The 27,910-nt window shown below is 36.2% G+C and overlaps 1 protein-coding gene across 2 annotated transcripts; it reads left to right on the top strand.

The window, feature by feature from the left end:
* The first annotated feature begins 4,383 nt into the window (after positions 1-4,383).
* SelR (methionine sulfoxide reductase SelR) lies at positions 4,384-16,621 on the top strand. 2 transcript variants are annotated; one of them, XM_067266152.1, is made up of 4 exons: positions 4,384-4,479; positions 5,887-6,062; positions 12,607-12,779; positions 14,460-16,621. In XM_067266152.1, the coding sequence occupies exons 2-4, from the start codon at positions 5,932-5,934 to the stop codon at positions 14,705-14,707; spliced, it is 552 nt and encodes a 183-aa protein (XP_067122253.1). In that variant the 5' UTR covers positions 4,384-4,479; positions 5,887-5,931; the 3' UTR covers positions 14,708-16,621. The 2 variants fall into 2 exon arrangements, with proteins under 2 accessions (XP_067122253.1, XP_067122254.1); XM_067266153.1 differs by lacking the exon at positions 4,384-4,479 and adding an exon at positions 4,609-4,740.
* The last annotated feature ends 11,289 nt before the right edge of the window (positions 16,622-27,910 follow it).

Genomic DNA, 27,910 nt, shown 5'->3' with positions numbered 1-27,910 from the left:
TTAAAAAAACAACCGGGATCTCAGGATCCCGTTTGAGAAACCCTAGCAACAATATCTATTGGAATGTTTTATAGTCAATCACGTACCTTCAACGTTTAGTTTCTTGAAAATCTCCGTCCAAGAATTATGTTTTTTTAATGTTGTCTTTATAATCTGCTCGCCGAATATCATAAAACCACGGATATTTTCTGATTTCGTTTATTAAAGCTTCCGAGAAAACTGTACCTTCCGCCATTTTCTAACTTCGGATAAATCTAAACTCTGATTGGTTATAGCTTCGAAGCTCTCATTGGCCGATCCGACTACAAATATTTAACTTTTTAAATCTGTCCGACTGGAACGACCAGTTGGTCGGCCGACTGCTGTTGCCATGACAACACGACTTGCAGTCGGCCCGGTCGGTCCAAGACCAGTCGGTCATAGTGTGAAACAGCCCTAACATGTTTAAAGGAGGATGTAGGAGGATGTACTGTACACATGCGTCGCGGCACAATTACGTCAGATTTTTCGCTGCAGAAGCCGATTTTGTGCCTTAAAAGTTGGTTGGAATGCGGGAGGAAATTCGCTATGTCGCGCATGTAGACGATATCAGTTTTTTCGTCTCAGACAAATCGTCGTTAAATAGGATTGTTGATGTCGACGGCCGGATGGCCGAGCGGTCAAGGTGGCAGCCTACCGCTCTGGGGAACCCGAGATCGAATCCGAGCGTGTCGAATAATCCCAGGAATTTTTCAGGGGATGGTCCGTTCTGATATGTCGGGCCCCGTTCCTCACCACCCGGTCGCCCCATTGTGGGCCTGGCCGAACCCATAATGGGCCTTCTAAAAGAGGCCCTCTTAGTGCCCACAGGGCGGAAAGAGTTAAAAATAAAAAAAAAAAAGATTGTTGATGTAATTAAGAAATTCGGTAGAATGACAGGGATGTGCGTTAATGATAGTGTTGCCACCTTTACAAAATCGCTGACCCGGACGGCAAGTCAGGTTTTTCGAGCAGAAGTTCCTGACGCATGCGCAATATAATTTACAATGCGAATAATAACGTGCGTGCTGGTTCTAAATCAGTTACAGTTAGGAGCTTTTTTTTTCAACTCTTTCCGCCCTGTGGGCACTAAGAGGACCTCTTCTAGTAGGCCCATTATGGGTTCGGCCAGGCCCACAATGGGGCGACCGGGTGGTGAGGGACGGGGCCCGACATATCCGAACGGACCACCCCCCGAAAAATACCTGGGGATTATTCGACCCGTTCGGATTCGATCCCGGGTCCCCCAGAGCGGTAGGCTGCCACCTTTACCGCTCGGCCATCCGGCCGTCCAGTTAGGAGCTAGGAACTTTCGTAGGAGTAACATACACGCAAAAAAAGGTTTAGAGGCAGGTTGCACGTCACGCGTCAGCATAAACAGAGTAACATGGCGGAATGGCAGATGAGTTTCAGTGAGTGTGAGGTCTTTCGTTGTTCAAATGGTGTAAATTCATAACAATATATGCAAGAACTTTGTTTCATCGTAATTTCACAATTTCTACGAAATTCCCGGACAAAATAGTTTACCCGGACAGTGAGTCAATTCCCAGACTGTCCGGGTGAAAACCAGACTGGTGGTAACACTAGTTAATGAAAATAAATGTAAATTAATGAATATTCACGGATCTCTCGATTGTGATGTCGTGTGTCGAAAAGACTGATGATATAAAAGTTTTAGGCGTGTGGTATGGAAAGAATAGCTATCACAAGAATTTTAATTTAAATTATTATTGAATAAAATTAAAGAGGCGATAAATGATTGGAGTATCAATTGGATTTATTTACCAGAACGCGCTATTATTGTCAACAAGGTTATTTTTGCTAGAATAATGTATTTATTGTATGTTACAAGTTTAAGGACTGAGGATATAAAACAGATCGAGTCAAACGTTTTTAAATTTTTATGGCATAATACGTTTGGACCTATGAGTTGCAGGATAATGAAAAATAGCATAAATAACGGTGGTTGGAATATTTGGGATGTAAATCTTCGCTTAGGTTTAATAATATGTTAAATAACCTGAAAAAGCAAACGCATCCACTTACTTGTGTGGTTGAATACATCCTAGGGCCGATCACAAGACGGCCCTAGGATAACTCGGTCAGTGGTGAGCAAACCTTTTCTAGTAAATAGTAGTAAAAAGCATCGGAAATGGAGAAAGTACTTCGGTATTATTGTTGACTAAAATCTGCAGATTATTACTGACAATAAAAAAATTAAACCTGGCTATGTTTATCGTGATATACAGCATATCAGTACAAATACGTTAGATAATACAGAAAATATAATACATTCGTAAAACACATGTATTATATTTTCTTCTCTACTACATCGAGAGCACCGGGAATCATTACGCCTATGATACACATTAAGATAGTATTTTGTCATTACTACATTCTGAACTATCTGCCAAGAAATCTGCCACTCGGCCAGGAGTGAGCTTATATTTTTCCAAATTTCATCCGGTGGTGAGTATTATGTAACGTAATACTTACATGATCTCTGCACCATTTTAACCTATCCACCAGTTTCCAGAAGTGGTTTTAAATTCTGCCACACGGTACAGTACGTATGTCTTGGCAGCCCTTAAGATACTGCTAGTTGTTATCATAGATCTACAATTTTTAGTTTTTCACTGGTGACATGCCTTATAATACCAATTCGGGTAGATATTAAGCAGTGTTTGGTTGCTATAATAGCTAGAGAGTTCTTTATAAGCGGTTTGAAGCTGTATGCAACGTACAGTACACGAAAACATCATGCATCTAGATTGTCCGTCTAGATGTGAATGGCGCTGTTGTGACCTTAACAGAGCTGTAGAGTATGGTTTCTTTGACTTGTTTGCTCCTATGGACATTATCTACAGCTCTGATAAGGTCCCAACAGCGTCATTCACATCTGCAAACTCTCCATGTATTCAACCGGTCCAGCACATTCATTTTCACGTGATGAAAATTTAAAAGAGAATGGGTAACCATTCAAAGTCATCCAGCTAGATAAATAACTTTGCCATCATTAGACACACAAGTCAATACAGAATGATTACTTGCAGATAAGGTTTCTGATGGCTCTATATTTGGAGGAGAGTGGGTGAGTCTTTCATGACGTAAGATTGCACCTGCCATCTATTTTTCTTCCAGTCATCGCGAAACTTTCGGGAGATGATAGTCAGATTCTGCAGTCAAGGTGCACCACGCAAGTAGTTCATTGACATCCTGCTGCAATAAGTAAAAGTGATATTATAAATAGATATAACTGTCTGAAAATAATTCATGTGAATTTGAGAATGGTTATAACTTCGGGCCTGATGATATAAATTACTGGTAGAGGATACATTGATTTGTGATGACTGGTGATGGTAGGAGAAGGGACGTGAAAACTGGCAATTTTTTTCCGATATAACACCCGTAACACGAAACAAAGTGCGGAAAATGAGATATTTCTCTAATTATCTCGATAGTTCGTCCAGCAAAGCCAGTTGTCAAGTGAAATTTATCACTAAAAACTAATAAGCCATGCGCTTAATAACTTGAAGCACCCTGAATTTTAATTTTTTCAGAGGAACCACAACTCTTGGATGGGTCACTCCGAAGATGAATTGATCTTTCTTTTTGCCGATGACACATAGTCACCGCGCGACAAGGTTGGACAGGATAATAACGATAATAATAAATGCCGAATCACAGGTCCATTAAGAGGGCTTTTTTTAAAAAGCAATCCCATTATAAGTTCGGCCAGGCCCACAATGAAGCAGCCTGGGACGGGGTCCGAAAAATTTCAGATTCGAACCCGGATCCGCCTGAGCAGTGGGCCATCACCCTAATCGGCGGTCAAATTATAGAGTTAGCAATCTCCTAACTAGTAAAGGTCGCTCGACGGGAGGAATAAAGCCGGAAATCTCCATACGAACCGAAGGAGTTAGGCCGGATGGCCGAGCGGTAAAGGTGGCAGCCTACCGCTCTGGGGGACCCGGGATCGAATCCGAACGGGTCGAATAATCCCCAGGAATTTTTCGGGGAGTGGTCCGTTCGGATATGTCGGGCCCCGTCCCTCACCACCCGGTCGCCTCATTGTGGGCCTGGCCGAACCCATAATGGGCCTACTAAAAGAGGCCCTCTTAGTGCCCACAGGGCGGAAAGAGTTAAAAAAAAAAAAAAAAAAAAAAAAGGCCGATGCGAGCCACGACATATTTTTTTCAGAATAAACGAGAACGAAGACTCTATTAATTAATTAATACTTCAAACACCGAGAAAATAAATAATTTATTAGTTCGAAAGACATTGAAATAGATAGAAAATTATTTTAAAAAAAATTTATTTAATAATCTCGAACCGGTGGATTCACGTCATCATCCGCATCCGGTAGGAGAACGTCGTCGCTTCGGGATTGATCGGGCTTCTTTAAGGTAGAAAACAATGCGGACGTGTAAACCCTAAAAATGCTGAATTTTCGCGCGAAAAGTAAGTATACGGATACGCGGCAAAATTCCATTCTCGTAATTAAAGGGGGAAAGATTCCGCCCTCGTGTTTAATGCGCCGACGTCTTCCCTCGAAAATAAGAGATTATTTAATTAGCATAATTTTCCGGTAGGACGTCAAGAAAGAATGTTTACGTTAGTCTCGAATTACTTATTAAAACCTTCGGCCATTTCCTCTCTCGCTCGTCCCCTCCATTGCCAAATTTAGAAGTCGATAAGAGGCGCCACTTCCAACGAATAAAGGCCAGATTGTTGCATTTATTAATAATAATGCCGACAGTAACTTCTGTGTCCGGTGATTTCGGGCGAAGAGCGGTTTAAAAGGCGACGAATGTAGGTGGAGTAGAAATTTACGCGAAGGTCGAGCTCTCTATTGACGTTTATTATTGCCGAGGCTGCTTAGAATCCGTAAAGTAAAAAGCGCTTGCGGTAATTTTGCCCTTTAATTCGTGCGCCGGCTTCGGAACTGTGCCGGGCAAATCGTCTGGCGTTGCTCACATTTTCTGCTCCGAGCCATTTCCACGCCTCTGGAGCAGTCCCGTCGGAAGTCCGGGAGCGTCTGACCGCCTCTTTCCTCCGCGGGGTGTTCGAATGTTGCAGTGGCCTCGGTCGGTCGGGGTGTCCGGGAAGACCGATACTACCGTCCCCTCTCCGGTAAGTTTCTTGCATTTCTGGTGTTCGTTTGGACGGAGTTTCCTTTGTGATAGGTAACTCGTGCAATGACAGAACTATGAAAGTTATTACCGTTTGCTTAAAAGTCTAAATTGCTTACCCCCTATGATAGTTCCTTTATGGAATTATTCTATAAATTTATAGTAAAGGTGGCAATTCAGCCTGTAAAACATTTTATTGTCGTTTCACCCGTAAGTCGAGTTTCGGATTACGAAGACGTAGTCCGAGTCGTGTTTTTGGTCAGTGCCGTCTCGAAGAATTGTCTGTTGTAATTTATGATTTGGAGTAATTATTATACGTGTATGAGAGATTGTCGAGTAATTTATTGCGTATAATTGTTGAAGAATGTTGAAGAATTATTATGTAACAATCTCGATTACAAAACAGTAGTACTTCTGTTATATAATATTTCAAATTATTATTGTCAATGACAATAATAGTGAATTGAAAGCCTTTTAATTTTAAATGTACGGTACATAACTTATTTGTCTGGAAATGTTAAGGCAATATTTTTATACGTTATGAATATTTAAAAAGTTATAATTCATTCTTTTAATGTGTGTTAAATTAATTGATTGCAACATGTTTTTATGCAATATATATTTTAAAAATATTCTAAATATTTACTAATTGCTTAAACTAATGCAATTTTATATAAAATTTCTTTCAAATTACATTAGATTTTGTTAAATTAAATATAATAATCCAAATTTTCAGAAGGTGAAACTTGATTAGAATAGTCCACAATTGCTTAATTTTGACATGGAGAATGGTAAAGTACAACAAAATGGGGAAAAAAATGAATGCGAAGGTTTGCAATTATGCAAAGAAGACTTGCGATCGAAATTAACGCCGTTGCAGTATCAAGTTACTCAAGAAAAGGGGACCGAAAGGTAAATTGTGAAAAATGTATTATTTTAGAGTGCTAAAGCTAATTTATTTATATATAATAATAATTATTATTAACTACTTAATAAACTGGATGTGTGTTAAGAACACACAACAAAAATACCAAAATCGGGCACATAAAAGGTACTTTAATGATGAAATAAATTGTTTTAAACAGTTTAAAATGATTTTTGACATCACCTCGGATGTTCATATGTTGGCTCACATCCCCCTTTATTTCTGGATTGTTCCCTTGGGGATTTTTTCTCAATCCCCAAGGCAGCAATCCAGAAACAAAGGGGATGTGTGCCAACATATAAATGTTTTTGTTATTAGCCGAAAATTTGTTCCGGCGGGTCGTGATAGTTCAGTCGAGTACAAGCAAGGTACCACTTTTTTTGATAGATGTGGTAGCATCGAGGGATTAATTAACTGCGTTAATCAAGGGATACCATACAATATATAGGTATCTTCTTGCATAATGTAAGTCGATGCCATTTTTTACAGCTTGTGCCCCCTTTTTATAGTCTGCAGGTACCTCTGCCTCATCTAATGAATACTATTAATTCTTCTCCTATGTCATCTAATGCCATTACGTGAATGGCATCTTCCAATCAATGACTTATTCTGTTTTCTTTTTTTAAATGTATTTTCCATCATGTTTCATTCTATTATAGAACTAATCTAATCTGATGATGACAATTTAAAACAGTAGAAGTTTTTTGTTTTGGCATTAAAGTACCTTTTGTGTGCTTGATTTTGGTGTTTTCATTGTGTATTCTTATATATACAAGTATTAGTAATATTGCCTAGTTTTTAGTATGTCTAATTTTGACATTTAAGGTTTTTGGGTACAAAGAATGTAGCTTAATCTGGATAAAATGGAAAATTAAGATTCTTAGATAAATAAGTAAAATTGCATTCAGGTATAATGGTCATCGCGGAGCACGACAAACTGTATTCGAAGAATAAGTTTGAACCTTTTCAGAGAAATAAAGGTCGTACGACGAGGGCACGTACAGACACAAGTAGGGATGGGCCGAATAGACGGTTTCAGCCAAGTACTAAATAACTATTTGGATATTATTGTTGCTGAATACCAAATATTGATATTTTTCCGACTAACAAATGCTAGCCGAATTTTTTTTGGAACTGCCTGAAACAGAAGGTTTAGGACTCAAGTCTTAAAATGGAAGATAGCATCTTCTATACAATAATAAAGATTATATTGTATATGTTACTTTAAAAAAAATAATTATGTAATGAAAAGTAAAAAATTAAATCTTGCCATTGAGGTCTACTGATTTTGGCAGTGCTACAAAGTAGTGTATTCAGTGAACGTACAATACATTCAATGAAACTGGAAGATAACCAACAAAATCACTTACTTTCTGTGAATGCAGAAGCATTAATGTATTTTCATTGCAATTTATTATTCTTGAATTGTAATTGTTAGTAAATATTTGCTCAAAATCATTTGTTCAAATCAAGTTATATCTGTTTTAAAAAGAAATGAATAATAATCTTAAATATCTGAGATAAACTGTCATTTTGTTCGATTTGAAAATCATTTAGAACATTGATTAGGCAGCAGTTTGAAAAAATTGTAGAGCTATTAATACCACAGTTGTCTGTCTGTCTCTCACTCTCTTTGTCCTTCCTTAATCCAGAGAATGGAGTTAGGTAGATGAAAGTCGAGACCGGATATAGAAAGCTTAGGGGTGGGAGATCCCGATTAACTATATACAGACTTCTGGTGCAAACCAGAAGTCGCATTATTTTAGTTCAAAAATTTTCCCCTCAACGGTGTTAGATAGATGACTGGCACAACTTCATCGTTAACAGGAAAAGTATGAAGAACAGAGGCAAAACACTACTAAAAAATTGAGATCGTCACGATGAAAAATTACAGTCGAGCACTGTGACGATGTCACAATGAATAATTGCTCGTTTGTTTTTGTTAATAAATTTTATTTTGTTTTATTTAACTTTATTTTATAAAGTAATTCAAAATATTATAATAGGTAGGTTGTGGCTGACGTTTTCATTGCAGACACGTAAACGTCGGACATTCGCGTTTTTCCGTTGAAAACATTGGCCACAACCTCTCTAATGTAGAGATATCGATCGCCCATTAAACATTAAAGGTGCAACTATGCAGATGCAAATTTAGAGCAAGCGATTTAGTTTTCACAAAGGAAAACCATGCACAAGCGAGAAGCGAGAAATAACGCTGGCGAGAGCGAATTTCTGGTTCTCGCACGTATCTGACAGGTTTTGACGTTTATTGCGTCTCGCCTCTTCTCGCCACATATTCTCGCTCGCCTCTGCATAGTCGCACCCTAATCCTCTAATTTATATGATCTTGACCCTGAAAATCGTTAATGCAGATTTTTCTATAAAACAAACTAATTACTGTTTTCCTTGTTATTCATATTAACACAAGTTGATTGTACTACACTTTATTAGAATCAACTAGGAGTGGAATTGAATACATTTATGAATCTAAAACTTTCAAGAATTGAATGAGTTTCTGAAAATAGTTCTCAAAAACAAGCAACAAATATAATTCGTGTAAACAAAGACGATGAGGTAATATAGTGCTGCCAGTTTGTCTTGTATGCCACAGTAAGCAACTAGTAACAAGTGTATGAAAACAAATTGATCGACATGTTGATAATTACAGAGATCAAAGTAAACAATTAGAGTATTAAAATCAAGAAGCCAGATCACAGAATACTTTGATCTCTGCATTACCATAATGTGATTAGAACGTCTGATAGCAGAACAGATACTAGTTTTTGGTACTCAAATTGGCTTATTGACTGTCGTATGAACTCGTAAGGATTGCTTCCGAAAAGTATTTGAATACCTAGCACAGCGACGAGAATTTCTATACAATGGAATATATCTTAAATTTATTACATTTTTAGTTGGAATCGCTTTGGATTAAGCTAAGTAATAAGATGTTTTAAGAGTAATAAGAAGTGAGTCCATTTTAAAGTTTATACTTTTGACAATAAGCTACTCAAACACTTATATAAAAAGACTATTTCTTCATGTTGCATTGAAATAACACATATTAGAGCTTTTATTTATTCATTTCTGTGAATATGAGTCACTTCAATAAATATATGGAAGATAAATTTTTCATTAACTCCTCTAAAAACAATGTATATCTTAGAGGAAACTATAGCAATTATTATATATTATACATTTTAAAAATACATTATATTTCAGTAAATACGATGTCTTTGCAACGACAATAAACTTCAATTTCTTCTTCAAAACATCATCAAAAGCTTATCAAATGTGGTTTGCAAGTTGTTATATTGAAATAATGAATTATTTTCTTGTTTACAAGATATGTTTGTTGCTGTCTGACAATGTTTGTATCTAATATTATATATCTGGCATGGAGTTTAACATATGCTTGACTTTATTTGAATATCATACTTGTAATTTAACTTAATGTTAAGTTTGAAATTAGCTTTTATTCTTTATTTTATGAAAAATCTCATATTTTAAAGCTCGGAATCAACCCGATTCCGGCTTTGGGTCGAAATAGTTCCAAAAACGTCTGTGATTTGATACATTTTGCGTGTTTTACTGGAAGTTGAAGAAGCTGTGGTTGAATTGTAGGTGGAAACAGTAGGCTCATGCTGCAATGTCATGTGAACCTACCTCAGGCAGATACTCCAACTTTTAAGCATGGATGCATCAACAATTGCATGATGAACAACAGCTGATGGAGTTTACTGCCTGTGAATCCACCATAAATGCTGCTCGGTATGTGGAAACTTTTAAAATATCTGAAAGCTTCCATCAAGTCCAAGCGGCCTGGTCTGCTTTCACAAGGTGTCATTGTCCTTCACGACAACACCCTCACACTGCATGCATTGTGCAGGAATCCCTTGTGAAATTCGAGTGGGAAACATTCCAGAATCCTGCATACAGTTCTGACTTGTCTCCCTGTGATTTCCATGTTTTCGAGGGACTTAAGGGGTACCTGAAAGGGCATAAGTTTCAGTCAGATGCCGAGGTGGAAGTTCAGGAACGGTGCAGACATCGACTCACTGAGTTCTATGAGCAAGGAATCGAACATCTGGTGTCACAGTGAGACAAACGCCTTACTCATCAGGGGAATTACTTTTAATGTAATGTACTGCACCTACTAAATAAAGTCATTGGTGAGGTTTCATTTGAATGACCCTCATAGTAATTTTTTTATGGATACTTGAGTTTTGTGGACAAAATCTTTAGTTTTGAATGTGTACAATAAACACTATTTCTACTGTAAGTACTGGTGTACATATGGTGTCATATCTCTCAAGCTTGCAGCTTTTAAACATCAGTAAGTCATTACTAATTCCACCATACTTAATAATAGAAATATTGCATTAGATAATATAACTTCCACATGACTGTTTTTAGAAATCTTACTATTGGCTTAGTTAATTTGTAGGAATAGTATATTGATTATTCCAGTTGTATTATCATTCATGTCGAGATTATACGAGTATAGACCCACAAACACCTTGATTTACAGAAGGAAAATTCTACTTGTGTTAATTCACAAGTTAATGCGTGACAATGCACGAAATGTCCCCTATGCTTCGGCACCGCGGGACCGAAGAATTGACATTGCGTCAGCGAAGACTACAATGACTAATTCGTCAGGACTGACACTACTGTGTCTTCTAGGTAGACACAGTGGTGTCAGTCAGTCCTGAAATCTAAGTGGTCGCTAATTTTGTATTTTCTCTATGCGAGCGATCGCGTTGTAGGCGTTTGGATCTGATACAAGGGATGGCACAGATTGAGGAAGTGCACCAAACACAATTCTAACAATAACAAATTTCGTTTATTAAGCTAGTTCTACAAAAAGGTTATTAATTCACATTTAAACCTTAAAGCTTCTTCACGAGATCTAAGTTGGAGAGAGAGAGAGCTTACATGACATCACGTGTCGTTATAAATACCTGAGGCTCTGTGTGCGGGTTTCAAGACGGCAAGGTGGAGTCGTTGGGAAGGCTTGGGAATGTCTCTCTTGCCTCGGATGGCAGTTAAAGTCTATTAGAGGAAATAATAATCTGTATGTGCTTCAAAAGTGTTCCAAGAGAAACACGGATATTCTTGGAGGAACGGGCGACGACGATAAGCCGTTTTGGCCGGGCACTAAGTGATACTCTCGTGGACTCTTGACGACCTTCTGTTCTTTGTGTTCTCCTTTTTATATTTCCAAGTCACATTGTCTTTTTTCACCAACAGTGAATTTGTAGTTTTAGTTCCCAGTGACACATTCTGAGTTCCCTGGGAAAGGAAACGACTTCGGGGAGAGAAATGCACTCATCCTCCGGTAATAAAAGTGGAAAAAGATTTTTTTTCTGAGATTTAAAAAAATGTATTTTCAAAGACGAAAAATGAATTTTCTTTTGGAATTCGTCAAGACTGGTCTCTCACACACAAGTAATAATTTATTTCAGTAAAAGAATCATTATGCGAGTGTGGACCGCAGCATCTAGTGGAGATGTCAGATAACAGTTTTAATACTTCAATATAATTGCTATTTTTAAATTCTTCTGTTTGGCAAAATATAGTTTATGCTAACTCTTTCCGTATCAAACGCTATTCTCTTATGGGTAAATTTTTAGTAGCTATTTTAAAATATTTTCTTAGAGTTTCAGATTAGACTGTTCATCGGAAGACTTTCATCACCCATGCAATTTTGTTTGGATAAGAATAAGATATTGATAAAGCTACCATTTATTTAGTTAAGCTAATAAAAAATCATAACTGCTTTTATTGTTTTGATTCCACTTTGAGATCTTTAAATGAGAAAATTAAAGAGCGCCTTCACCAAATATTTAATAATTACTCCCCGATCACCACCTCCACAATGACTTGCGTACACTAATGTTATCATACTTTGAGACAAAGCAGCTTAATTATGGTATTACACAATTATTTATCACTCGTATTCCTGGAACAGAGTTAACTTAGCACACTGCATTAATGATAATATCTTTATCTTATACTACATAAGGAGACAATTAAATGTCAAGCACGATTCTACCGACTTTCCAAACGCCATTGTCGAACTTCTAGGCCTACGGGAAAGCGGCACCGAACGTCCGACATACACATTTTCATGTTTAAAACTTTGGCCTTGACCTCGCTAGTAACTTATTGCTAAACATCTAAAAAGGAAATATTTTTTTTACACAAAAGATTAAAAAACTTTCACACTTTTCCAGCATACAAATTATAATAAAACAAACGTTTTTGGCTTGCTCGACAAACCTTCTCCGGGTTAAATGTTAAATAACTTAATTTAAGCTGGAATTTTCATTTTAGAATCTCTTTGTACAAATTCTCCAATTGTACATAGCGTTGTTTATTATTTTTTTTAAGATTTATTATATATTTTTTGTCGACTTACAAGAAATGACTATTTTTTAATGAAAAATTCACATTTACGTAAATGTGAATTTGAGTGAATAAATATTCAAAATATATTTTCTGTAATGCAATTTTTATATATTTTAGACCCTACAGTGGAAAATACTATAAAACAACGGAAAGTGGATTGTATAATTGCATCGTCTGCGGAGAAGAACTTTTTTCTTCGGAAAAAAAATATCATTCGGGATGCGGATGGCCTGCGTTTTCCGATGTGATCGATCGTACTAAAGTTAATTTTAAAACGGATTTATCTCACGGTAAGAATTCGGTAATATTTGTAAATTATTATATTTTTGAAGTGTTGTTAATAAAATTATCTAAATACAATGATTCTAATACAAACATCCATAAACCTGATTATTAGATTAAGCCAAATGATTGACAGATTATATCGGCTGTATGAATGCTAATTAATACGTATTAATTAGCATTCATACAGCCTGATATAATTCTTACGTGAATTTAATCACACATAAGAAGAACGTTTTTTACATCTGATTCTCACAGCTGTGTAATAAATGAACAGAAATTATAAAATTTATTAAACTCTACATTTCGCTTAATCTAGAAAATGACCCTAATCTTAATCCAAACCATTTCCTTTTTCTTTTGAGGGGAAAGGCTAAGATGTGCTGTTTTCTTATTTAGTGAGATTATTCTCCTTCCAAATATCTTTTAAATATTATTTTCGTTAACGGATGGCACTTTTGTCGCTTTTGTGTCAAAGGGGAAAATCGAACTTCCTCCCCCAAGAACTTATCTCTAATCTTAACGAGCATCTGGATATCTAAACGTCTATACATTCCGTCGGCAGACATAAATCCATAATTTCCATTGGAGGAGACCGACGAATAAAAAGGAGCGATTTCCGACCATAACAACTCCAAGCTAGACCTTCGATTGAGGTAGTCTCTCCCTCTTGTGTCCAGATAGGGACTTTAGAACTTCTTATGTAAGATGTGTCCTTGAATTTTATTTAATTTCTATTAAAGTTTGTTTTGTTTGATTTAACCTGGCCTTGTTCTTGATTTCTGTTGTCTGTCAAAGTTTAAGCGCGGATCTGTGATCCCTCCCTCTCAGAAAAGTAACAACTTACTAATTAGGCTGGTGTCGGGAAAATCAACAGGAAGATTATAAAAAGTTTCTGTTCTCGAATAAATTTCTAATAAAATCCAAACCGGTGACCCTGTGGGCAGATCCTTCAGATCTGATGCCAAATACGGGCGAGAGGCAACCTTCACTTAACCCTGGATTCCCACACAGCTAATGCATTAGCCAGCCTGGCCGTAGAACTTCAAATGAAAACCAGAGTACTAAACACAACTAGAATGCAATCATCTCGTACACCTTGGAAAAGCTAGATGTAAATTATATAGGGCTTGTATTCTAAATAGGGCCAGAAATTTCAAAAATGATAATACCCTCCCTCTAGCATGGAGATCTCTACTTGAAGTCCGGTAATAAATACTACTCGTAACATTAGCGTCAACAACCAATCAATGATTACTCTTCCTTTATTACGACATTCGATTCACCTGCATTTCTTTTGGAACACATCTAGCCTAATAATTATAGCCACAGTTATCAAAATGTTTATCATTAAGTATTTACATTTTTGCTGGAGGTTTTGGTTTTTTTTCATTTTCTTATTCAACTTAATACGAAGTTACCAGCAAGCACAAAATATGTTTTTAAGTAGTTTTGAATGCGCCCACCATCTCGCCGGTCAGAAAGGGGTCCTTTTGCCGGTGACGGGTCGAAGTTAATTCGACCGAAAGTAGTCGTCGACCATCGTCCGGAAGAGAGGATGATCTCTGAGAAGTTTCATTGTTTAATGTGTTTGTTCTTTATACATTTTGACATAATTTGAGCAAATGCAAACTTTCTCCTTTAAATAGTATCTCTAATTTTCCATATTTTTATTATTATATTTATAGTTGGACCTAATTTATTGCTTCTGGCTCTGAAACCCGATTTGGCGAGGACAGAAGTTTCCTGTGCAAGATGCGGCGCCCACCTCGGTCACGTTTTCGAAGACGGGCCGAAACCCACCGGAAAGCGCTACTGCGTCAACTCCGCCGCGTTGGACTTCCGGAGAACGGAACGGAACTCGAGCAGTAACAAAAATTCGAGCGGAGAAAATTCCGAAAATTGCGAAGAGAATCAGTCGCCCGGTCGGATCTAGTGGAACCCGTCGTTTCTTTTCCGGCGAGTCCGCGTTACCGGATGCGGAGGCACTCTTCGAGAATCTCTCCGTCAGCCATTGGTCTTGTTTTGTTTATGAAATTTTTATTAATTTTTCAAATTTTATTTTTTATATAGAAATTAATAATATTTACAATATATTTAAATTCAAATAGCTAATATAAAATATATACACACACACACACATATATATATATATATTTATTTCAGTTTTTATTTCTAAAAGTTGCATTTTAATTTTATTATTGGTTTTAATCCTTTATCTCTAATCGGAAAAAGAATATTTTCAGTATAAAAACACCTCTAAGTTTTACGAAGAAATAATAATAATATTTTTAAGGCAAAATGCATCTAAATCAGTAATGTATAAAGTACCACAATCAACCCGTCGATGATTTTATATATATATATATCAATTTCATCCTTGTACATTCGAGGATGTGATATATAAGATCTCCATATCACACAATTAATTTCAGATTGATTACCTCTACATAATAACAGAACAAGAAGGAAAAAAGCCAAAAAAATTAGTTTTTGCAACTGGTAATTGAGAGGAAAAAAGTTTTCGTTAGCATTAATTTATAAGTTGAATCACTCGAAAAAATAACGAAATAAAATGTCGACCGAGCGGTTTGGGACGTTAAAATAGCAGTCGCTACGGGATACCGTCGCAGTTAATCGATATCCAAATCGACCGGCTTTGTCGAATAATTATTGCATAATATCAAAATGGGGCAGTGATAAATTCAAAAGAAATAATCTAAAATATAAACATGCTTTTTCTTTAAAATTTATGAATTTTAGTACGGAGTGACACGAAACGCTATAAAATTAATTAAAATATAAATGTAAGAAGTCCTTTTGTATGTTTTTAGGGACATTTGACCCATCAGATGACAATACATAAAATTTGAATAAAACAAACAAAGGTTCTTCGTTCGAATTTCAGATATTGCGATCCGACGACGCGAAACGTCTCGAAAATACAACATTTTAAGTGTTTTAAACAAAGTCCATTTGTATTAAAAATTATTAGTCGATCAAAATTGTCAAAAGTAATAGTTTGAAATATCAATAACAGAATTAAGATTCGCGGGGAAAATTTTATAAGTATTTCCAAATTCAGATGATAGAATTTAGGGACCAACTCGCATTTATTACAAGTAAAATTTCGTCTATTATCAATTACATACTTCTCACGTCGACAGCGCAATGCATTCGTCCTATAGCAGCAAATTCTCGGGATTGTTTCCATTTCGTATTCTCAAAATTAATCTATTATTTAATAAGTAGGAAATCTTTTTAACGGTAGTAGACCGATTTTTGATCTCCCACATTGTACTGAAAATATTCTTGAATGCGTTATTGTTAGTTTGGATCGCGTGTCTGACGATGCACGTTGTATACAAAAAAATATTTGGATGTCGAGTGCCAATTTAATACGCACGCATAATTTACGAAGCGTTAAATCTAAGTTCCGTCTTACCAAAAAAGAATTTTCAAAACCACGCTTCCATTTTTATAATTTGACGTTTGCGATAAGTTATGCTCCGCCGCGGAACCGATCCCGGGGCATCGTCTGTAAATAGCGGCCGAGAGGCGAAAACGTTGGGTGCGCACGAATTTTTAATGGAAATTTTAAGTTGTTGGTAATATAAATTTTGGGAAAATCATTTTAATATATGTAATGATTTTGTAAATAATTTGTCATTTGTAGATAGTGATGTGCCGTAGTTTTTCACGACTAACGTTTAACGATATTTTGTATCTGCACTGTGCTATTTCAATACTTTCTAATCGGGAATGTTTTTAAAAAGATCATGTTGTAAATAGTTTGTCTTGTATCATTTGTTTAGAATAAAATTGCCTGCCATTTTGCTTCTATAAATAATACCCAATTGATTTATATTAATCGTCATCTCGTTGTCCGTGTTTAAATATGGAGGGATCGTTTATCATTTGGATTCCAAACAATCCAATTATCTCTAGTAAAAGTGAAATTATATAAAATTACACACTTGAGATATTGTATAATAGAAGAAGCAAAGGTGAGGAATCTGTGATTTGCCAAGAAAACATCTCTCCATTATTCTTCTGTGTTTATTCACGTTATTTTTGGTGTTTAGTTTTATATAAAACCCCTATGTATTAACAGTGGAATCGAAACGTGGAAGCAATGAAGCGTAGGAGGAAAGTTGTCGTATCAACAATTGAGGTAAAAGGGAACTTATCAAAGCACGAAAACATTACACATGTGGTGTCCGGCAGCTATTTTTAAGATCTGAAGTTGGTGGTGTTGACCATTGTTAAGAACAAGGAAGTTATAAAAGCAGCAAATGACAATGCTGACTTCTGAGAGATTTCATGTTATTAAGGAAACAAAAACTCCTCCCGGTGAAGATAAATGAGAAGCACCTCATTCATTCACACTAAGATACAGTAATTGCAATTTCATTTTATTACATAGCACACAAAAACAATATGTAAATACTATTGTTTAGGATGTTTGTATTATTTTTACCTTAAACAGCAAATGCAAATAATTTAAGTTTATTGCCTTCGCCTTCATGACATAAAAATTTTGGCATACTGCTATGTAAATTCACGTACAACCATACACGAGGCAACGTAGACTGTGGCAGTTACAAATATATTGAGTTTTGTGTCGTCGTTGCATATACTCGTTCGACTACTATTTGCAAATGGCACAACGTGCAAGGGACGAGACGGTGCACCCCGGCATAAATTTAACGACTGCTCGATTACACTTTGCGGACCGACGAGGCATCTTTTCCCAGAATAAAGCAAGCACGAGTGCAATGCCAGTATTCCACGTGCCACTCGATGCTACCGTCAAATGTCTAATATTTCAAGATAATACGAAGGTGTGTGTGATATTTGTTTCTTTTAAAATTAAGCTCTTACCATCTAATTTTTCTTTTTAATATTCTTAATTTTTGACAAATCTGGATTATTAGATGTATTCAATGAATAACAAGAATAGCAATATGTAATTGTTGGAAAAGGTATAATTATTGTAGTAAACAAATCGATTTGCACGTCTGTGCAACGTTAATGTATATTGGCATTATTAAACAGATTCAAAGAATCTTTTTTAGCATTTTTGTGTATTTTAAAATATTTTTAGAAGGAAGAATCTCAGAATCCTAGTCTGCAGTTACATGCTGCTTTTGCACAATCGTCGTCATATTTAAAACAAGGTTAGAAAGATCACCGAAGCAACTTCTAAAGTTGCATATAAACACTAGGAATAAGAGGTAAGCCATATAAAAATGGATTATTGAAGTTGTGTGTTGTTAAAATAAAGACTACTCTCGAGAACAGTGTTGTAACTGATTCGGCAACACGAATTAACCATCGTTGTAACTTAACAACTTCCCTAATATCCAAATATATATTAGGAAAGTTGTTTAGTTACGGCAATGGCTAATATCTAATCCAACTAAATATTTAAAGCAATGTATGAATGTCTGGTGTAATTCCTTTGACAATATCGACTTTGTATAATTGCAGTTAAAACACGAATACACAAACAACGGTCGATCTTGTGCTACAAAAGATACGCATCTTCACTATAAGGTAATTCAAAGTAACTGATACATTAATTACACCCATTGTATATAGATGTGTGGTGTCTATAGATGGCTAGGCTGGGCATTAAGAAGCATATGCAGAATGCAGTTTAAGAAAGAATACGAAGAGTTTCTTATTAAAATATACATCATTATATGTTATATGATACAGAAAACATTACAAAGTGAAGAACACTAAACAGTCGTCTTGAAGCGGACATGTCGTTTGTGCTACGTTGTTGCTTCTTTTTCTCCAACTCTTAACGGTTCGTCTTTTTTCCCACCTGCGCATGACATTGGACTCGACCAAGTCATATCAGCGTGGGAGGATGTGCACCACACATATATATAATATGGAACTCTAGATAGAGGAGTACGACGATATGACATGACCATGTGATAATATGCCATATCTCAAGTGGAGTTGGACTTAAAAGTTTGTTATTGACATTTACAATAGTTTTAAATACTTCTCTCCATCCTCAAAATCATGCCATATTTGTCTGTTTATAATAATTAATGATGTCTCTCAACAGATGGTAGCACACACAATTTAACTTGAAGTAATTTTGTGAATAATGATAAATTTTACTTTACTTTTAAGCTTTAGAATATAACAAGTATTCAGTTCGGTGGAAGCAGGGCCACAGCTTGTGTGGGGCTTGCAGAATATAAATGTATATAAAATATTTAAGACTGCTTTTTATTAATAAAGAAAATATTTTTAGTAATAAAAATAACATTAATTTATAAGGGTAGGAACTATTACAGGTCCAAACAATACAGATACCATAGAGTTTCTCCAGGCCTAGGAAAAATCCTCAACTCCCCTCCCCATTGACAGTTCTAGTGAGGGCAATTCTCAAGGTTAGGACTCCATTATTGTACAGGTAAGGGCCAGCAGGCCAAACATCTTGACCCAAAAGGTCCATTGTACACCTTGTGAGAAATTACTACCCCCGTTTATTGCTCGTTTGGATATATTGCATTTTTTATTTGAAGACAAAAATAAAAGCACTTTAGCAAATAATTTTTTAAACAATCAATTGCCATTGAATTTCCACCAGCAGAGAAATATTACTTTATTCCACTTAGTGACTTTTAACTACCATTGTATGAAATACAACCCACAAACAGCAAGTCGATGTGGATAGATAAATCAGTTACATCACACCATTTGATTAATCATTCATTTGTTTTGTCTCCCAACATGCACAATATAACAAGGGTTCCCATATTTCAGAAGTAGATACAGAGATTAGACAGTAGACCTCCAAAAGGAAGCTGAGGGATGTCACCCAGTGGAGCAAAAAAGCTCCTGCTTAACCATTCCCCACAAATTCTAGCACCTTTGTTTTGGATCCATTTGTAAACCAGATTATATCCTGTGAATGAAAGGCCAATGTGTGGGAAATGAGACCAGATAATACCTGTCAAAAATAAACTAAGGTAACATTCTGTTGGAGATCACCAAAAAGACGTCCGTCATTTGCCTCAATAAAGTCAAATGTCCAACGGCAGTTGGTCTAAAAATGAGTCAAACAAGTACACTTGAGCCGATATAGAACCCTCCCTCCTCTCTCTGCATAACCAAACAATATATTCGTTAGAGTTTCTCATTTCTTTGTTTTTCTCGAAATCCCGAGACAAGCGATCTGTTTCCCAGGATTGAAAGTAAACTGATCAAACTTCTATTTGCAAAATTTCCTCAACCTTAACACAAAATAAGAAAAAAGTGAACTTTTAAGAAATTTGTGGGATTTCCCGGGATGAGAAGAATTTCCCAAGGTAAAAAACAGCCAGGATTCCAAGATCCCATTAGAGAAACTCTAATATTTGTGGTCTTACCTGCACCAACTCAAGATTTAAAATCCTCAGCAAGCTAGCAATACCCCAAGGTACTTGACCAAAGAGGAAGATACTGTACCATTTTACCAGAAATAAGGGGTTCAGAATTTTAAGGGAACACCTGAACTCACCTGTGAACAAAATGAACATTGTTAACAGCTTAAGCATGTCCCGATAAAGCTGTTATGTCTAAACCAGTTCTGCACATAAGCCAGGCCTCTTCAAAGCAGACTGGTCTACATACTCATACACAATGCAAAACTGTTAAAGGTCTCTAAGGAAAACATCCATAATGAGACAACACCAGCACCTTGAGAGCAGCTTTGCACTACAGATGCTCTCAGGGAACTCCTGATAAGGGAAATCAGCACACCAGGAGTGTAGACTATTTTCAGGACCAAACCTTCCCCAAAAATTATTTTATGGGACAAACATCTATTGTATCTGTTTAATTGATGGATCATCTACTATTGTATTTGGAAAATTGGAAATGGCTGCAGTATGAATATCATGAGCAAACAATTTGCCTATAATTGCTTGACAACTATATAGTGAAGAACCAGATAATCCTTAAAGAATTGGCTGCTTCAAATGTTCTGTGACTGGAGGTTGCTTTACCCTTGCTGGCTTGCTTTATCTCGGGATGCAAATGAATGAAATTAGCTGCTCATTTTTTGTTGTTATATTCTTCATACTGTTGAGGATGCTCGAATCTAAGATTCTATTCCATCCTCTGGGATTATTTTCCTTACATCCCCAAATACTATTGTGTGCATTGGCATCACAACCAATTAGGAGAGAGAGGGGTCTTGAGTAGTAGAAAACTCTACCATGTATCTTGGGTCTAGTCTTAACTACTAACAATTAGAAAGCTTTGGTATCCAATAGCAACAGGAAACTAATGTGGAATATTCAAAATTATACCACGCATAAAAAGCTATAACATATAGTTTGATGTTTGAATATGTCACAGAAGCCTCTCCCTCTCCCACTAGAAACCTCCATTGCTATTGTATACCAAAACATTGTTATTGATAGTAGTTAAGCCTAGACCTCCTTGACCTCTTTAGATAGCGAGTTTCAGTAGAATCATAAGGAAGATAGGCAGAGAAGACAAATCTTAGTACTATTTATATCAACCATTACATGCATTGTTCAACAAGTAGATCTCTTGTTCAGAGATCTGAGTTAATAAATGGATTAAAGTATTTCCCAAGAAAAATGCAAGTTTGTGGATCATTATTGAATGAGTGGTAATAAAGAGCATTACTACCTAACTTAGCCTCTAAGCTGACCCCTGAAAACCCAGGGCATCTGTATTGGAGCTATGTCAATGTCCTCCTTTACTACCCGTTAAAACTGCAGAAGCTGCCCTGCAATGTTGGAGATTGATTTGAATAAATTTTAACACAATAATTTATCCTTCATGGAGCATGGGAGTACCACAGACGATAGAGCTCCTGTGAATCAGCAGCAACTTTCTACAAGTCTGCAGCTAGATCCTGACGCCAGCAGATTCGGGGCCATGTGGACTTTTCACATGAATGCTAATACTTTTCACTTGAATCTGCTAATGAAAATGTTACTTGGCAATCATTCTGATTCAAGTCCCAGAACAGACCTAAGAGAAATCTCAGATCCCAAAGCGCCCTCACCAAAACACTTGTGAATTCCCACAACCAGGTGATTACAGTGTCCTAGTGTCTTGAATGATCAAGCAATCCCCATTCTCTTGTTATCAGATCCAGAATCAGAAGCCTCTTAAGAAGCCAAGAAAGATCCTTGTTTTTTTGGCCTGGAATCACCCATCAAAATCTTCACAGACTTTGGGCAGAGTTAACCCCGACAAGTCAAAGGGACTTCTTTGTCTGCAAGCAATGGCTTCAACATGTTCTCTAAGACATCTAACACTTCTCAACCACCTTTCACAGAAAGTTACATAAAACAAACTAAGCTGTTTGACAAATCTGTGAATCTGGGCAATCTCCTTCAGGAGAAAATCCTAAATCTGATCTGATAAATCATAAGAGATATGGATGTTAGGTAGCCACCAGGAATAAGGATTACCCTTAGTTTTGCATCAACAATGTCTTCTGTTCCCTTAGGAACTTTTGGGATCAATTGGGACACAATGTTTCGAACTACCTACATTTTTGCCACTCTCAAAAATGATGGAAACAGAAGAGATGGCAGGAGTAACTGAAGATTCTGCACCCACTGCCCTCTTCTATCTCCTGCTTTGCAGAATGTGACTGTACTCCAACATACTCTAAGGAACAGGTTACATCCTTAGCTGAGGAAGACCTAGACTCACAGCCTGGACCCACTAGTACCAAAAACAGAAGAAACAAGGTCTGTTTGGAAGCCTTGATGCTTCTCACTCAAAGTTTTGTCCTACACATCTATGGTCAACCAAAACAAGTCTTTACCCATTTTTTACATACTTTTGATTGGTGAAAGTCCAATTCAAGTTCCTGTTTCTAGTACTTTTCCAGCAAGCAGTGTGAAAGTACAAGAAAATGGTAGTGTGAACAAAAACCAAATATCAGATCCATTACAACTTTTTACATAATCTTGTGAAGCTTCGGAAATAGGTCTAGAATTTGTGCAAAAAGGGAAAAAGAAATTTTTTTTTCTCATTGTTTTGGAATAGAAGCCAATAATAATTATTATTATTATTATAAATTTATGTTGAGAAAAACCATCAACAAGAAAAAAGGGGAAAATGAAAAATGAATGTTTTATGTCCATAAAAGGGCATGTCTGTAGAGATTTCCAAGAAAGTCAGACTTCTCAGGTTGAAACAATAGAAGAATTTGAGTACTTAGATCGAACATCTTCGGTAGGAATCGAATTGTCAGTCGATGTTGACTCATCCAACGACCTGGGTTCCAATTTCGCTACAATTCGTAGCGAAGGGGGGACCTATTAGAGAGTGGAGGCAAGTCAGCATTGACCTATCGGAATGTTCAATCTGGGACTCAAGGAAAGATATAAAAACCCTAAGAAAAAGAGGAGGTGACGTTCTTGATTCGTAGTGCTCCTCTCCTGGATTTTTGCTGCTGTCATTCAACAAGGAAAGCTGGTTCGACGTCCAGGAATTGGCTTCGTTCTCCCGTCCCGTCAAGTTTCGCCCACGTTCTGTACACCCAGTTGCTGGAAGTCATCTCTTCAAGTTGTGCTGTCCATATTACCTTTGCCGGAAGAGAAACGATCGTCGGAACATTGGAACTTTTTGTACAGACTGGTTTCCCATTTTTGGATAGGCATTATGCCTTGTTATAAGAATAGTTGTAAGAAATTTTTATTTTATTAAACGGTTTTAAGATTGAAAACCTGTCTCTGTGAAATTTTTCCACTCCCACACGGCAGTGCTGACCGCTCGATTGTCGTGACATCTTTTCACCAAATTGGCTAACCTCACAATCTCAGTAAAGATTAGTGCATTTCAGAAATGTCTGCTGTTTTGGGGGAGCATTTGGATTATAACCAGTGATGAGACCTGGCTTTATTATTAAGACGTGCCAACAAAATCTCGGAGCAAAGTGTGGCTCTGAAGACGAAGCAACTCCAGTAGAGGTCTGAAAATCACATTCGACAAAGAAATGAATGATTACTGCATTTTCCAAAGAATGTAGCATTTTGGAGTGATTCATACTAGAAAAACACCATACAGTCACAAGTTCCTGGTACGCCCAAACACGTTTGCCAAAAGCCATTCAATGACCAAGGAACATCCGACTAAGATTCCGGCTCAACACATGGCTCCTACAACCATGATCATGATAACACTCCAGCGCATAGGCCAAAAGATACAGTTGCCTATTTGGTCAAGTCTGGACTAACTGTTTTGGATCACCCTCCATACATCCCAATCTTGCTTCCTGTGACTTTGGCTTCCAGAAGTCAACAAATATCTCAAAGGAAGGTCCAACAACAATATGCTTCTGTCAGTGTGGGATCAAGAGTGTGCTGATCTCCTGGAAGAAAAGCAGAAGGCCTGGTTTGCTGACTGGTTTCAGCATATGGCAAGATGCATTGAGTATGGTGGAGAGTATTTTGAAAGACTCTAAAAAGTAAACCTGGAGGACAAAACTTTGAGCAACGTATGTATAATACATTGATGTGTTTTTCTGGAACCACTTAGATTTTTCACATACCTTTTATAGGAAGTGCAGTCTGAATTAAAAGTATAAACATCAACCGAAACCCAATGCATAGCAAATAGACACCCACAATTGCCGTAAATAATTACCACAATTAATTAAATATAATTATTAATTTTAATACAAGATGGCACCTAACGGCCTTCCTCTAGTGCCAAATTTAGCTGAATTAAAAGATCACAAATTTTAGTTCTAACTTCACACTAACTAATTGCTGATACTTAAGTAGTATAAGAAACCTACCTACATTTATATTCTTAAATATTAAGATATTTTTTAAAATATTTCCATCCTAATTCTACTTATCACTTCCTATTGAAAGAGTGCAGAATGTACTGTACTGTATGTACTGTATGTTCTAGCTCTTGGCACATCATCTCTCACATTGGTATTGGCAGATGTCCCTCTTATCTCATTAGTTGGAACCATTCAAAGCACTCAGATGAGAAGACCCCTCCAAGACACTGCTGCACAAAGTACCAAGCCCACCCACCACAACAAAGTAGCATAATGCCTTATCATTCTCAGACTCTGCCATATTTTTCTTACACTTTCTTTTAATTAGGCAAGTTCTTATACAATAAGAGTGTTAGATCCATGTCCAACACCCATCTGGAGAACCAGGGATGCCTATTTTTTGTTTGGCTCCTCTCCACCAACCTGTCTAGCAGGAGCGATCAACCATGCTAGCAATAATTCTTCTGCTTACCTAGCTTGCCAGGTTGTAAAAGTAGACAAGCTCATTCACCACAGCAAGATCAGAACTCAGAATGGTATAACAAATATATAGTAAACATAATTGTTCTGTATTCTTAATTAATGTTTTGATTTGTGTACCAAACAGAATCAAAATGACTTATAATAAAGTGACAAAAGGCTTAATTTTGAAGGTAGGAATGAGTTTTATAAAAAAAAAACTAAATGCTAATGACGAGTAAAATCTTCATTAAGTCCAACCCCTCTCGAAATATAATACGTGACACTTCTCCATCTCCCCACCCCCATGACCTTTAACCACCAAAATTTAATAGCATCAGTGCCCCTTACACACAAGTTACCATGCCAAATTTCGTTTCTTAATCCTTACCCTATCCCGAGATATAAATGAAATAGACACCCCCATATGGAATTGTTTTGCTTTTTTAGGTTCAGGTGATGTCAAAACAGTGATTTGTAAAAGAGCAGAAGTTTGTTTTTGCACAAGTAGCATCATTTACCATTGTTCAATGAAGAAAAATTTCAGTTCATAACCATTATCCATTGAGGACATAGTCATAGTGAAATAAAACAATGCTAATTGATGTATTGAAGTCACAAATCTTTCAAATTGGTCGTCGTTTAAACAGAAGTGAGAAGTCTATAAGGAATTATTTAAAAATCCTAAGGTTTTTATGCTGGTTCTTGATGAACACTCAACTCATCAAATTATAAGTGCTGCATCAGCATGACAATGCTCTGGTTGTACGGTTCAGATAGTGGAGTGGTTCTAGAACAAAAGGATAGAAGTAATGAAATAGACTGCCCTCTCACCAGATTTAAATCCCATAGAGAATGTTTGGGAATGTTAGTACACGTACAATGGTGCCTCGTATAACTTTGGATAAATTCATTCTGGGAAGGGGTTCAAATTCCGAAGCAATTTTTCCGATTAGAAATAATGGAAAGTCAATTAATTCATTCCCACATCATTCACATTACCCATTTTGATAAACTTGAAACATCAAACACACATAATTTAAGGTAAAATTAACAATTAAATACACTAATAATAAATTAAAACAATAAATAAAATACATAAATACTGCATAATAAAATGAAACTTGCATTTTACTGGTCACACACCATAGACTTGGACATCTGAAGCATTGCCACCAGATCTGCAACAAGTGTACCGCTTTCACACTTCGCAATAAATTCTTTTTTCATTCCAATCATTACAATTACAACCTTCCTCTTAGACTTCATTGCTTCTACACACTTCTCGGATGCCATGGTTAATAAGTAAAGGTTATATTGGATTGAACAGAGAAAGTTTTTGCATATTTTTAACAAAGATGAGTGATTTTAATTGTAAGAGTTGTAAAATTTAACACAATATTTGTATTCTTTGTTAATAAGCTTATTCTAATCTTTATTCAAACAAAATGTGAAATAAAAACTCAAGTTGAAATGTCTTCAGATAAAAAGCATATCAGGCATATTATGCTTTATGAGTTCCGGAAAGGATATAATGATATACAAAGAGTAAAAAAATTCATGTCTATGAGGAAGATGCTTCTAAAACGTTCCGTTCAGGAAATTTTGAACTAATGGACACAAAATGTAGGTGCACCCAAAAACTGTCAATAAAGAAAAATTGTAGGAAGAAATTGTTAAAATCAACAAATAACACACAATAATATATATATATATATATATATATACAGGTATACCTCACCTTACGTCGGTAATTGGTTCCAGGAGAGGTGATTTACTTGTCACTAGGCTAAACCACAAATAACCATTCCCAGTTCTGTATTTTATTTATAAATGCATTTTTAATAATATATGGTTAATAAGAATCTATTTTAAGCTTACAAAGAAATAAATGTTTACTTTTTTTGTCTACTGTATTAAAAACAATCTAAATTTACAAATACATGTATGTAACGGTACATACTTGTAAATGACGTTTACAATTTGGCGATGTTTACAGTACATTGCGGACTCTTTATTTGTGAATGTGGTTTGCTCTAAGACATTATAAAATAAGATGATTTTGTATGGATGTGACTCTGTATTGTATTCGTATTTCGCTCGTTTGTTCGTTTATATTTCCCGGATATTCATATTTCGTTCACTAGGATTTATGATGATTATATTAACATTTACTGTAAATGTACATATTTTAATATGATTTTATGTGCTTTTAACGCTTTTCTGGTGATATTACGACTTCAATATTTGTGGCGGACAGACATAGAATCGAATAAAATGACTTATACGGGAAAATAAAAATCAAGTTTATTTTTTTGACAAATGACATATAATCGAGAATGACTTAACTCGAAATGACGTAACCCGAGGTATATCTGTATATAACCAAACAGACCAAAAATAGAGGGGGGGAAAAAGCACTAAAAACATATGAGCGTAACACAAAAGCAAAAGCCAAAGATGACTTGAGCACACGACAGATTTTTTGTATTTACTCTTCGGGTGCATTTTTTATTGCATACATAGTTCAAACTCCAAGCTGAATTTTTCTCAAATTTAGCATTCAAAGTACGAAGTACCACTGTAGTTTGACTGTGAAAGATGCACCTATCTACCAAGGACGAATCCAAATGTGAAAGGGAAAGCAATGTTCAAGATTCCACCTGTTTCTGTAGTTTTCTGTTGCACTCATTTTTATAATTGTAGCTTATTTTTGTTGAGTACTATACAGTGTGACTTGACCTAAGCGCATTTGATTTACAAGAATTTTATGTAGTAAGTTGCATTATTTTAACCTTCTTCCTGATTCACAAGAACAAAATGTTTCTAATAACAAGCACAAGACAAACTCGTGCTACAATTAAATGGCTCAACATA

Source organism: Centruroides vittatus, unplaced genomic scaffold (assembly GCF_030686945.1).
Source record: "Centruroides vittatus isolate TY-2023 unplaced genomic scaffold, ASM3068694v2 contig_2682, whole genome shotgun sequence".
Lineage (NCBI taxonomy): Eukaryota > Metazoa > Arthropoda > Arachnida > Scorpiones > Buthidae > Centruroides > Centruroides vittatus.
Note: the sequence above shows the minus strand (reverse complement) of the source record. Positions and strands in the feature narration are given on the sequence as shown.

Coding starts and splice junctions, on each gene's coding strand:
- SelR (XM_067266152.1), top strand. CDS start 5,932: ATGGAGAATGGTAAAGTACAACAAAATGGGGAAAAAAATGAATGCGAA. Junction 6,063..12,606: donor CAAGAAAAGGGGACCGAAAG/GTAAATTGTGAA, acceptor TATATATTTTAG/ACCCTACAGTGGAAAATACT. Junction 12,780..14,459: donor TAAAACGGATTTATCTCACG/GTAAGAATTCGG, acceptor TTATATTTATAG/TTGGACCTAATTTATTGCTT.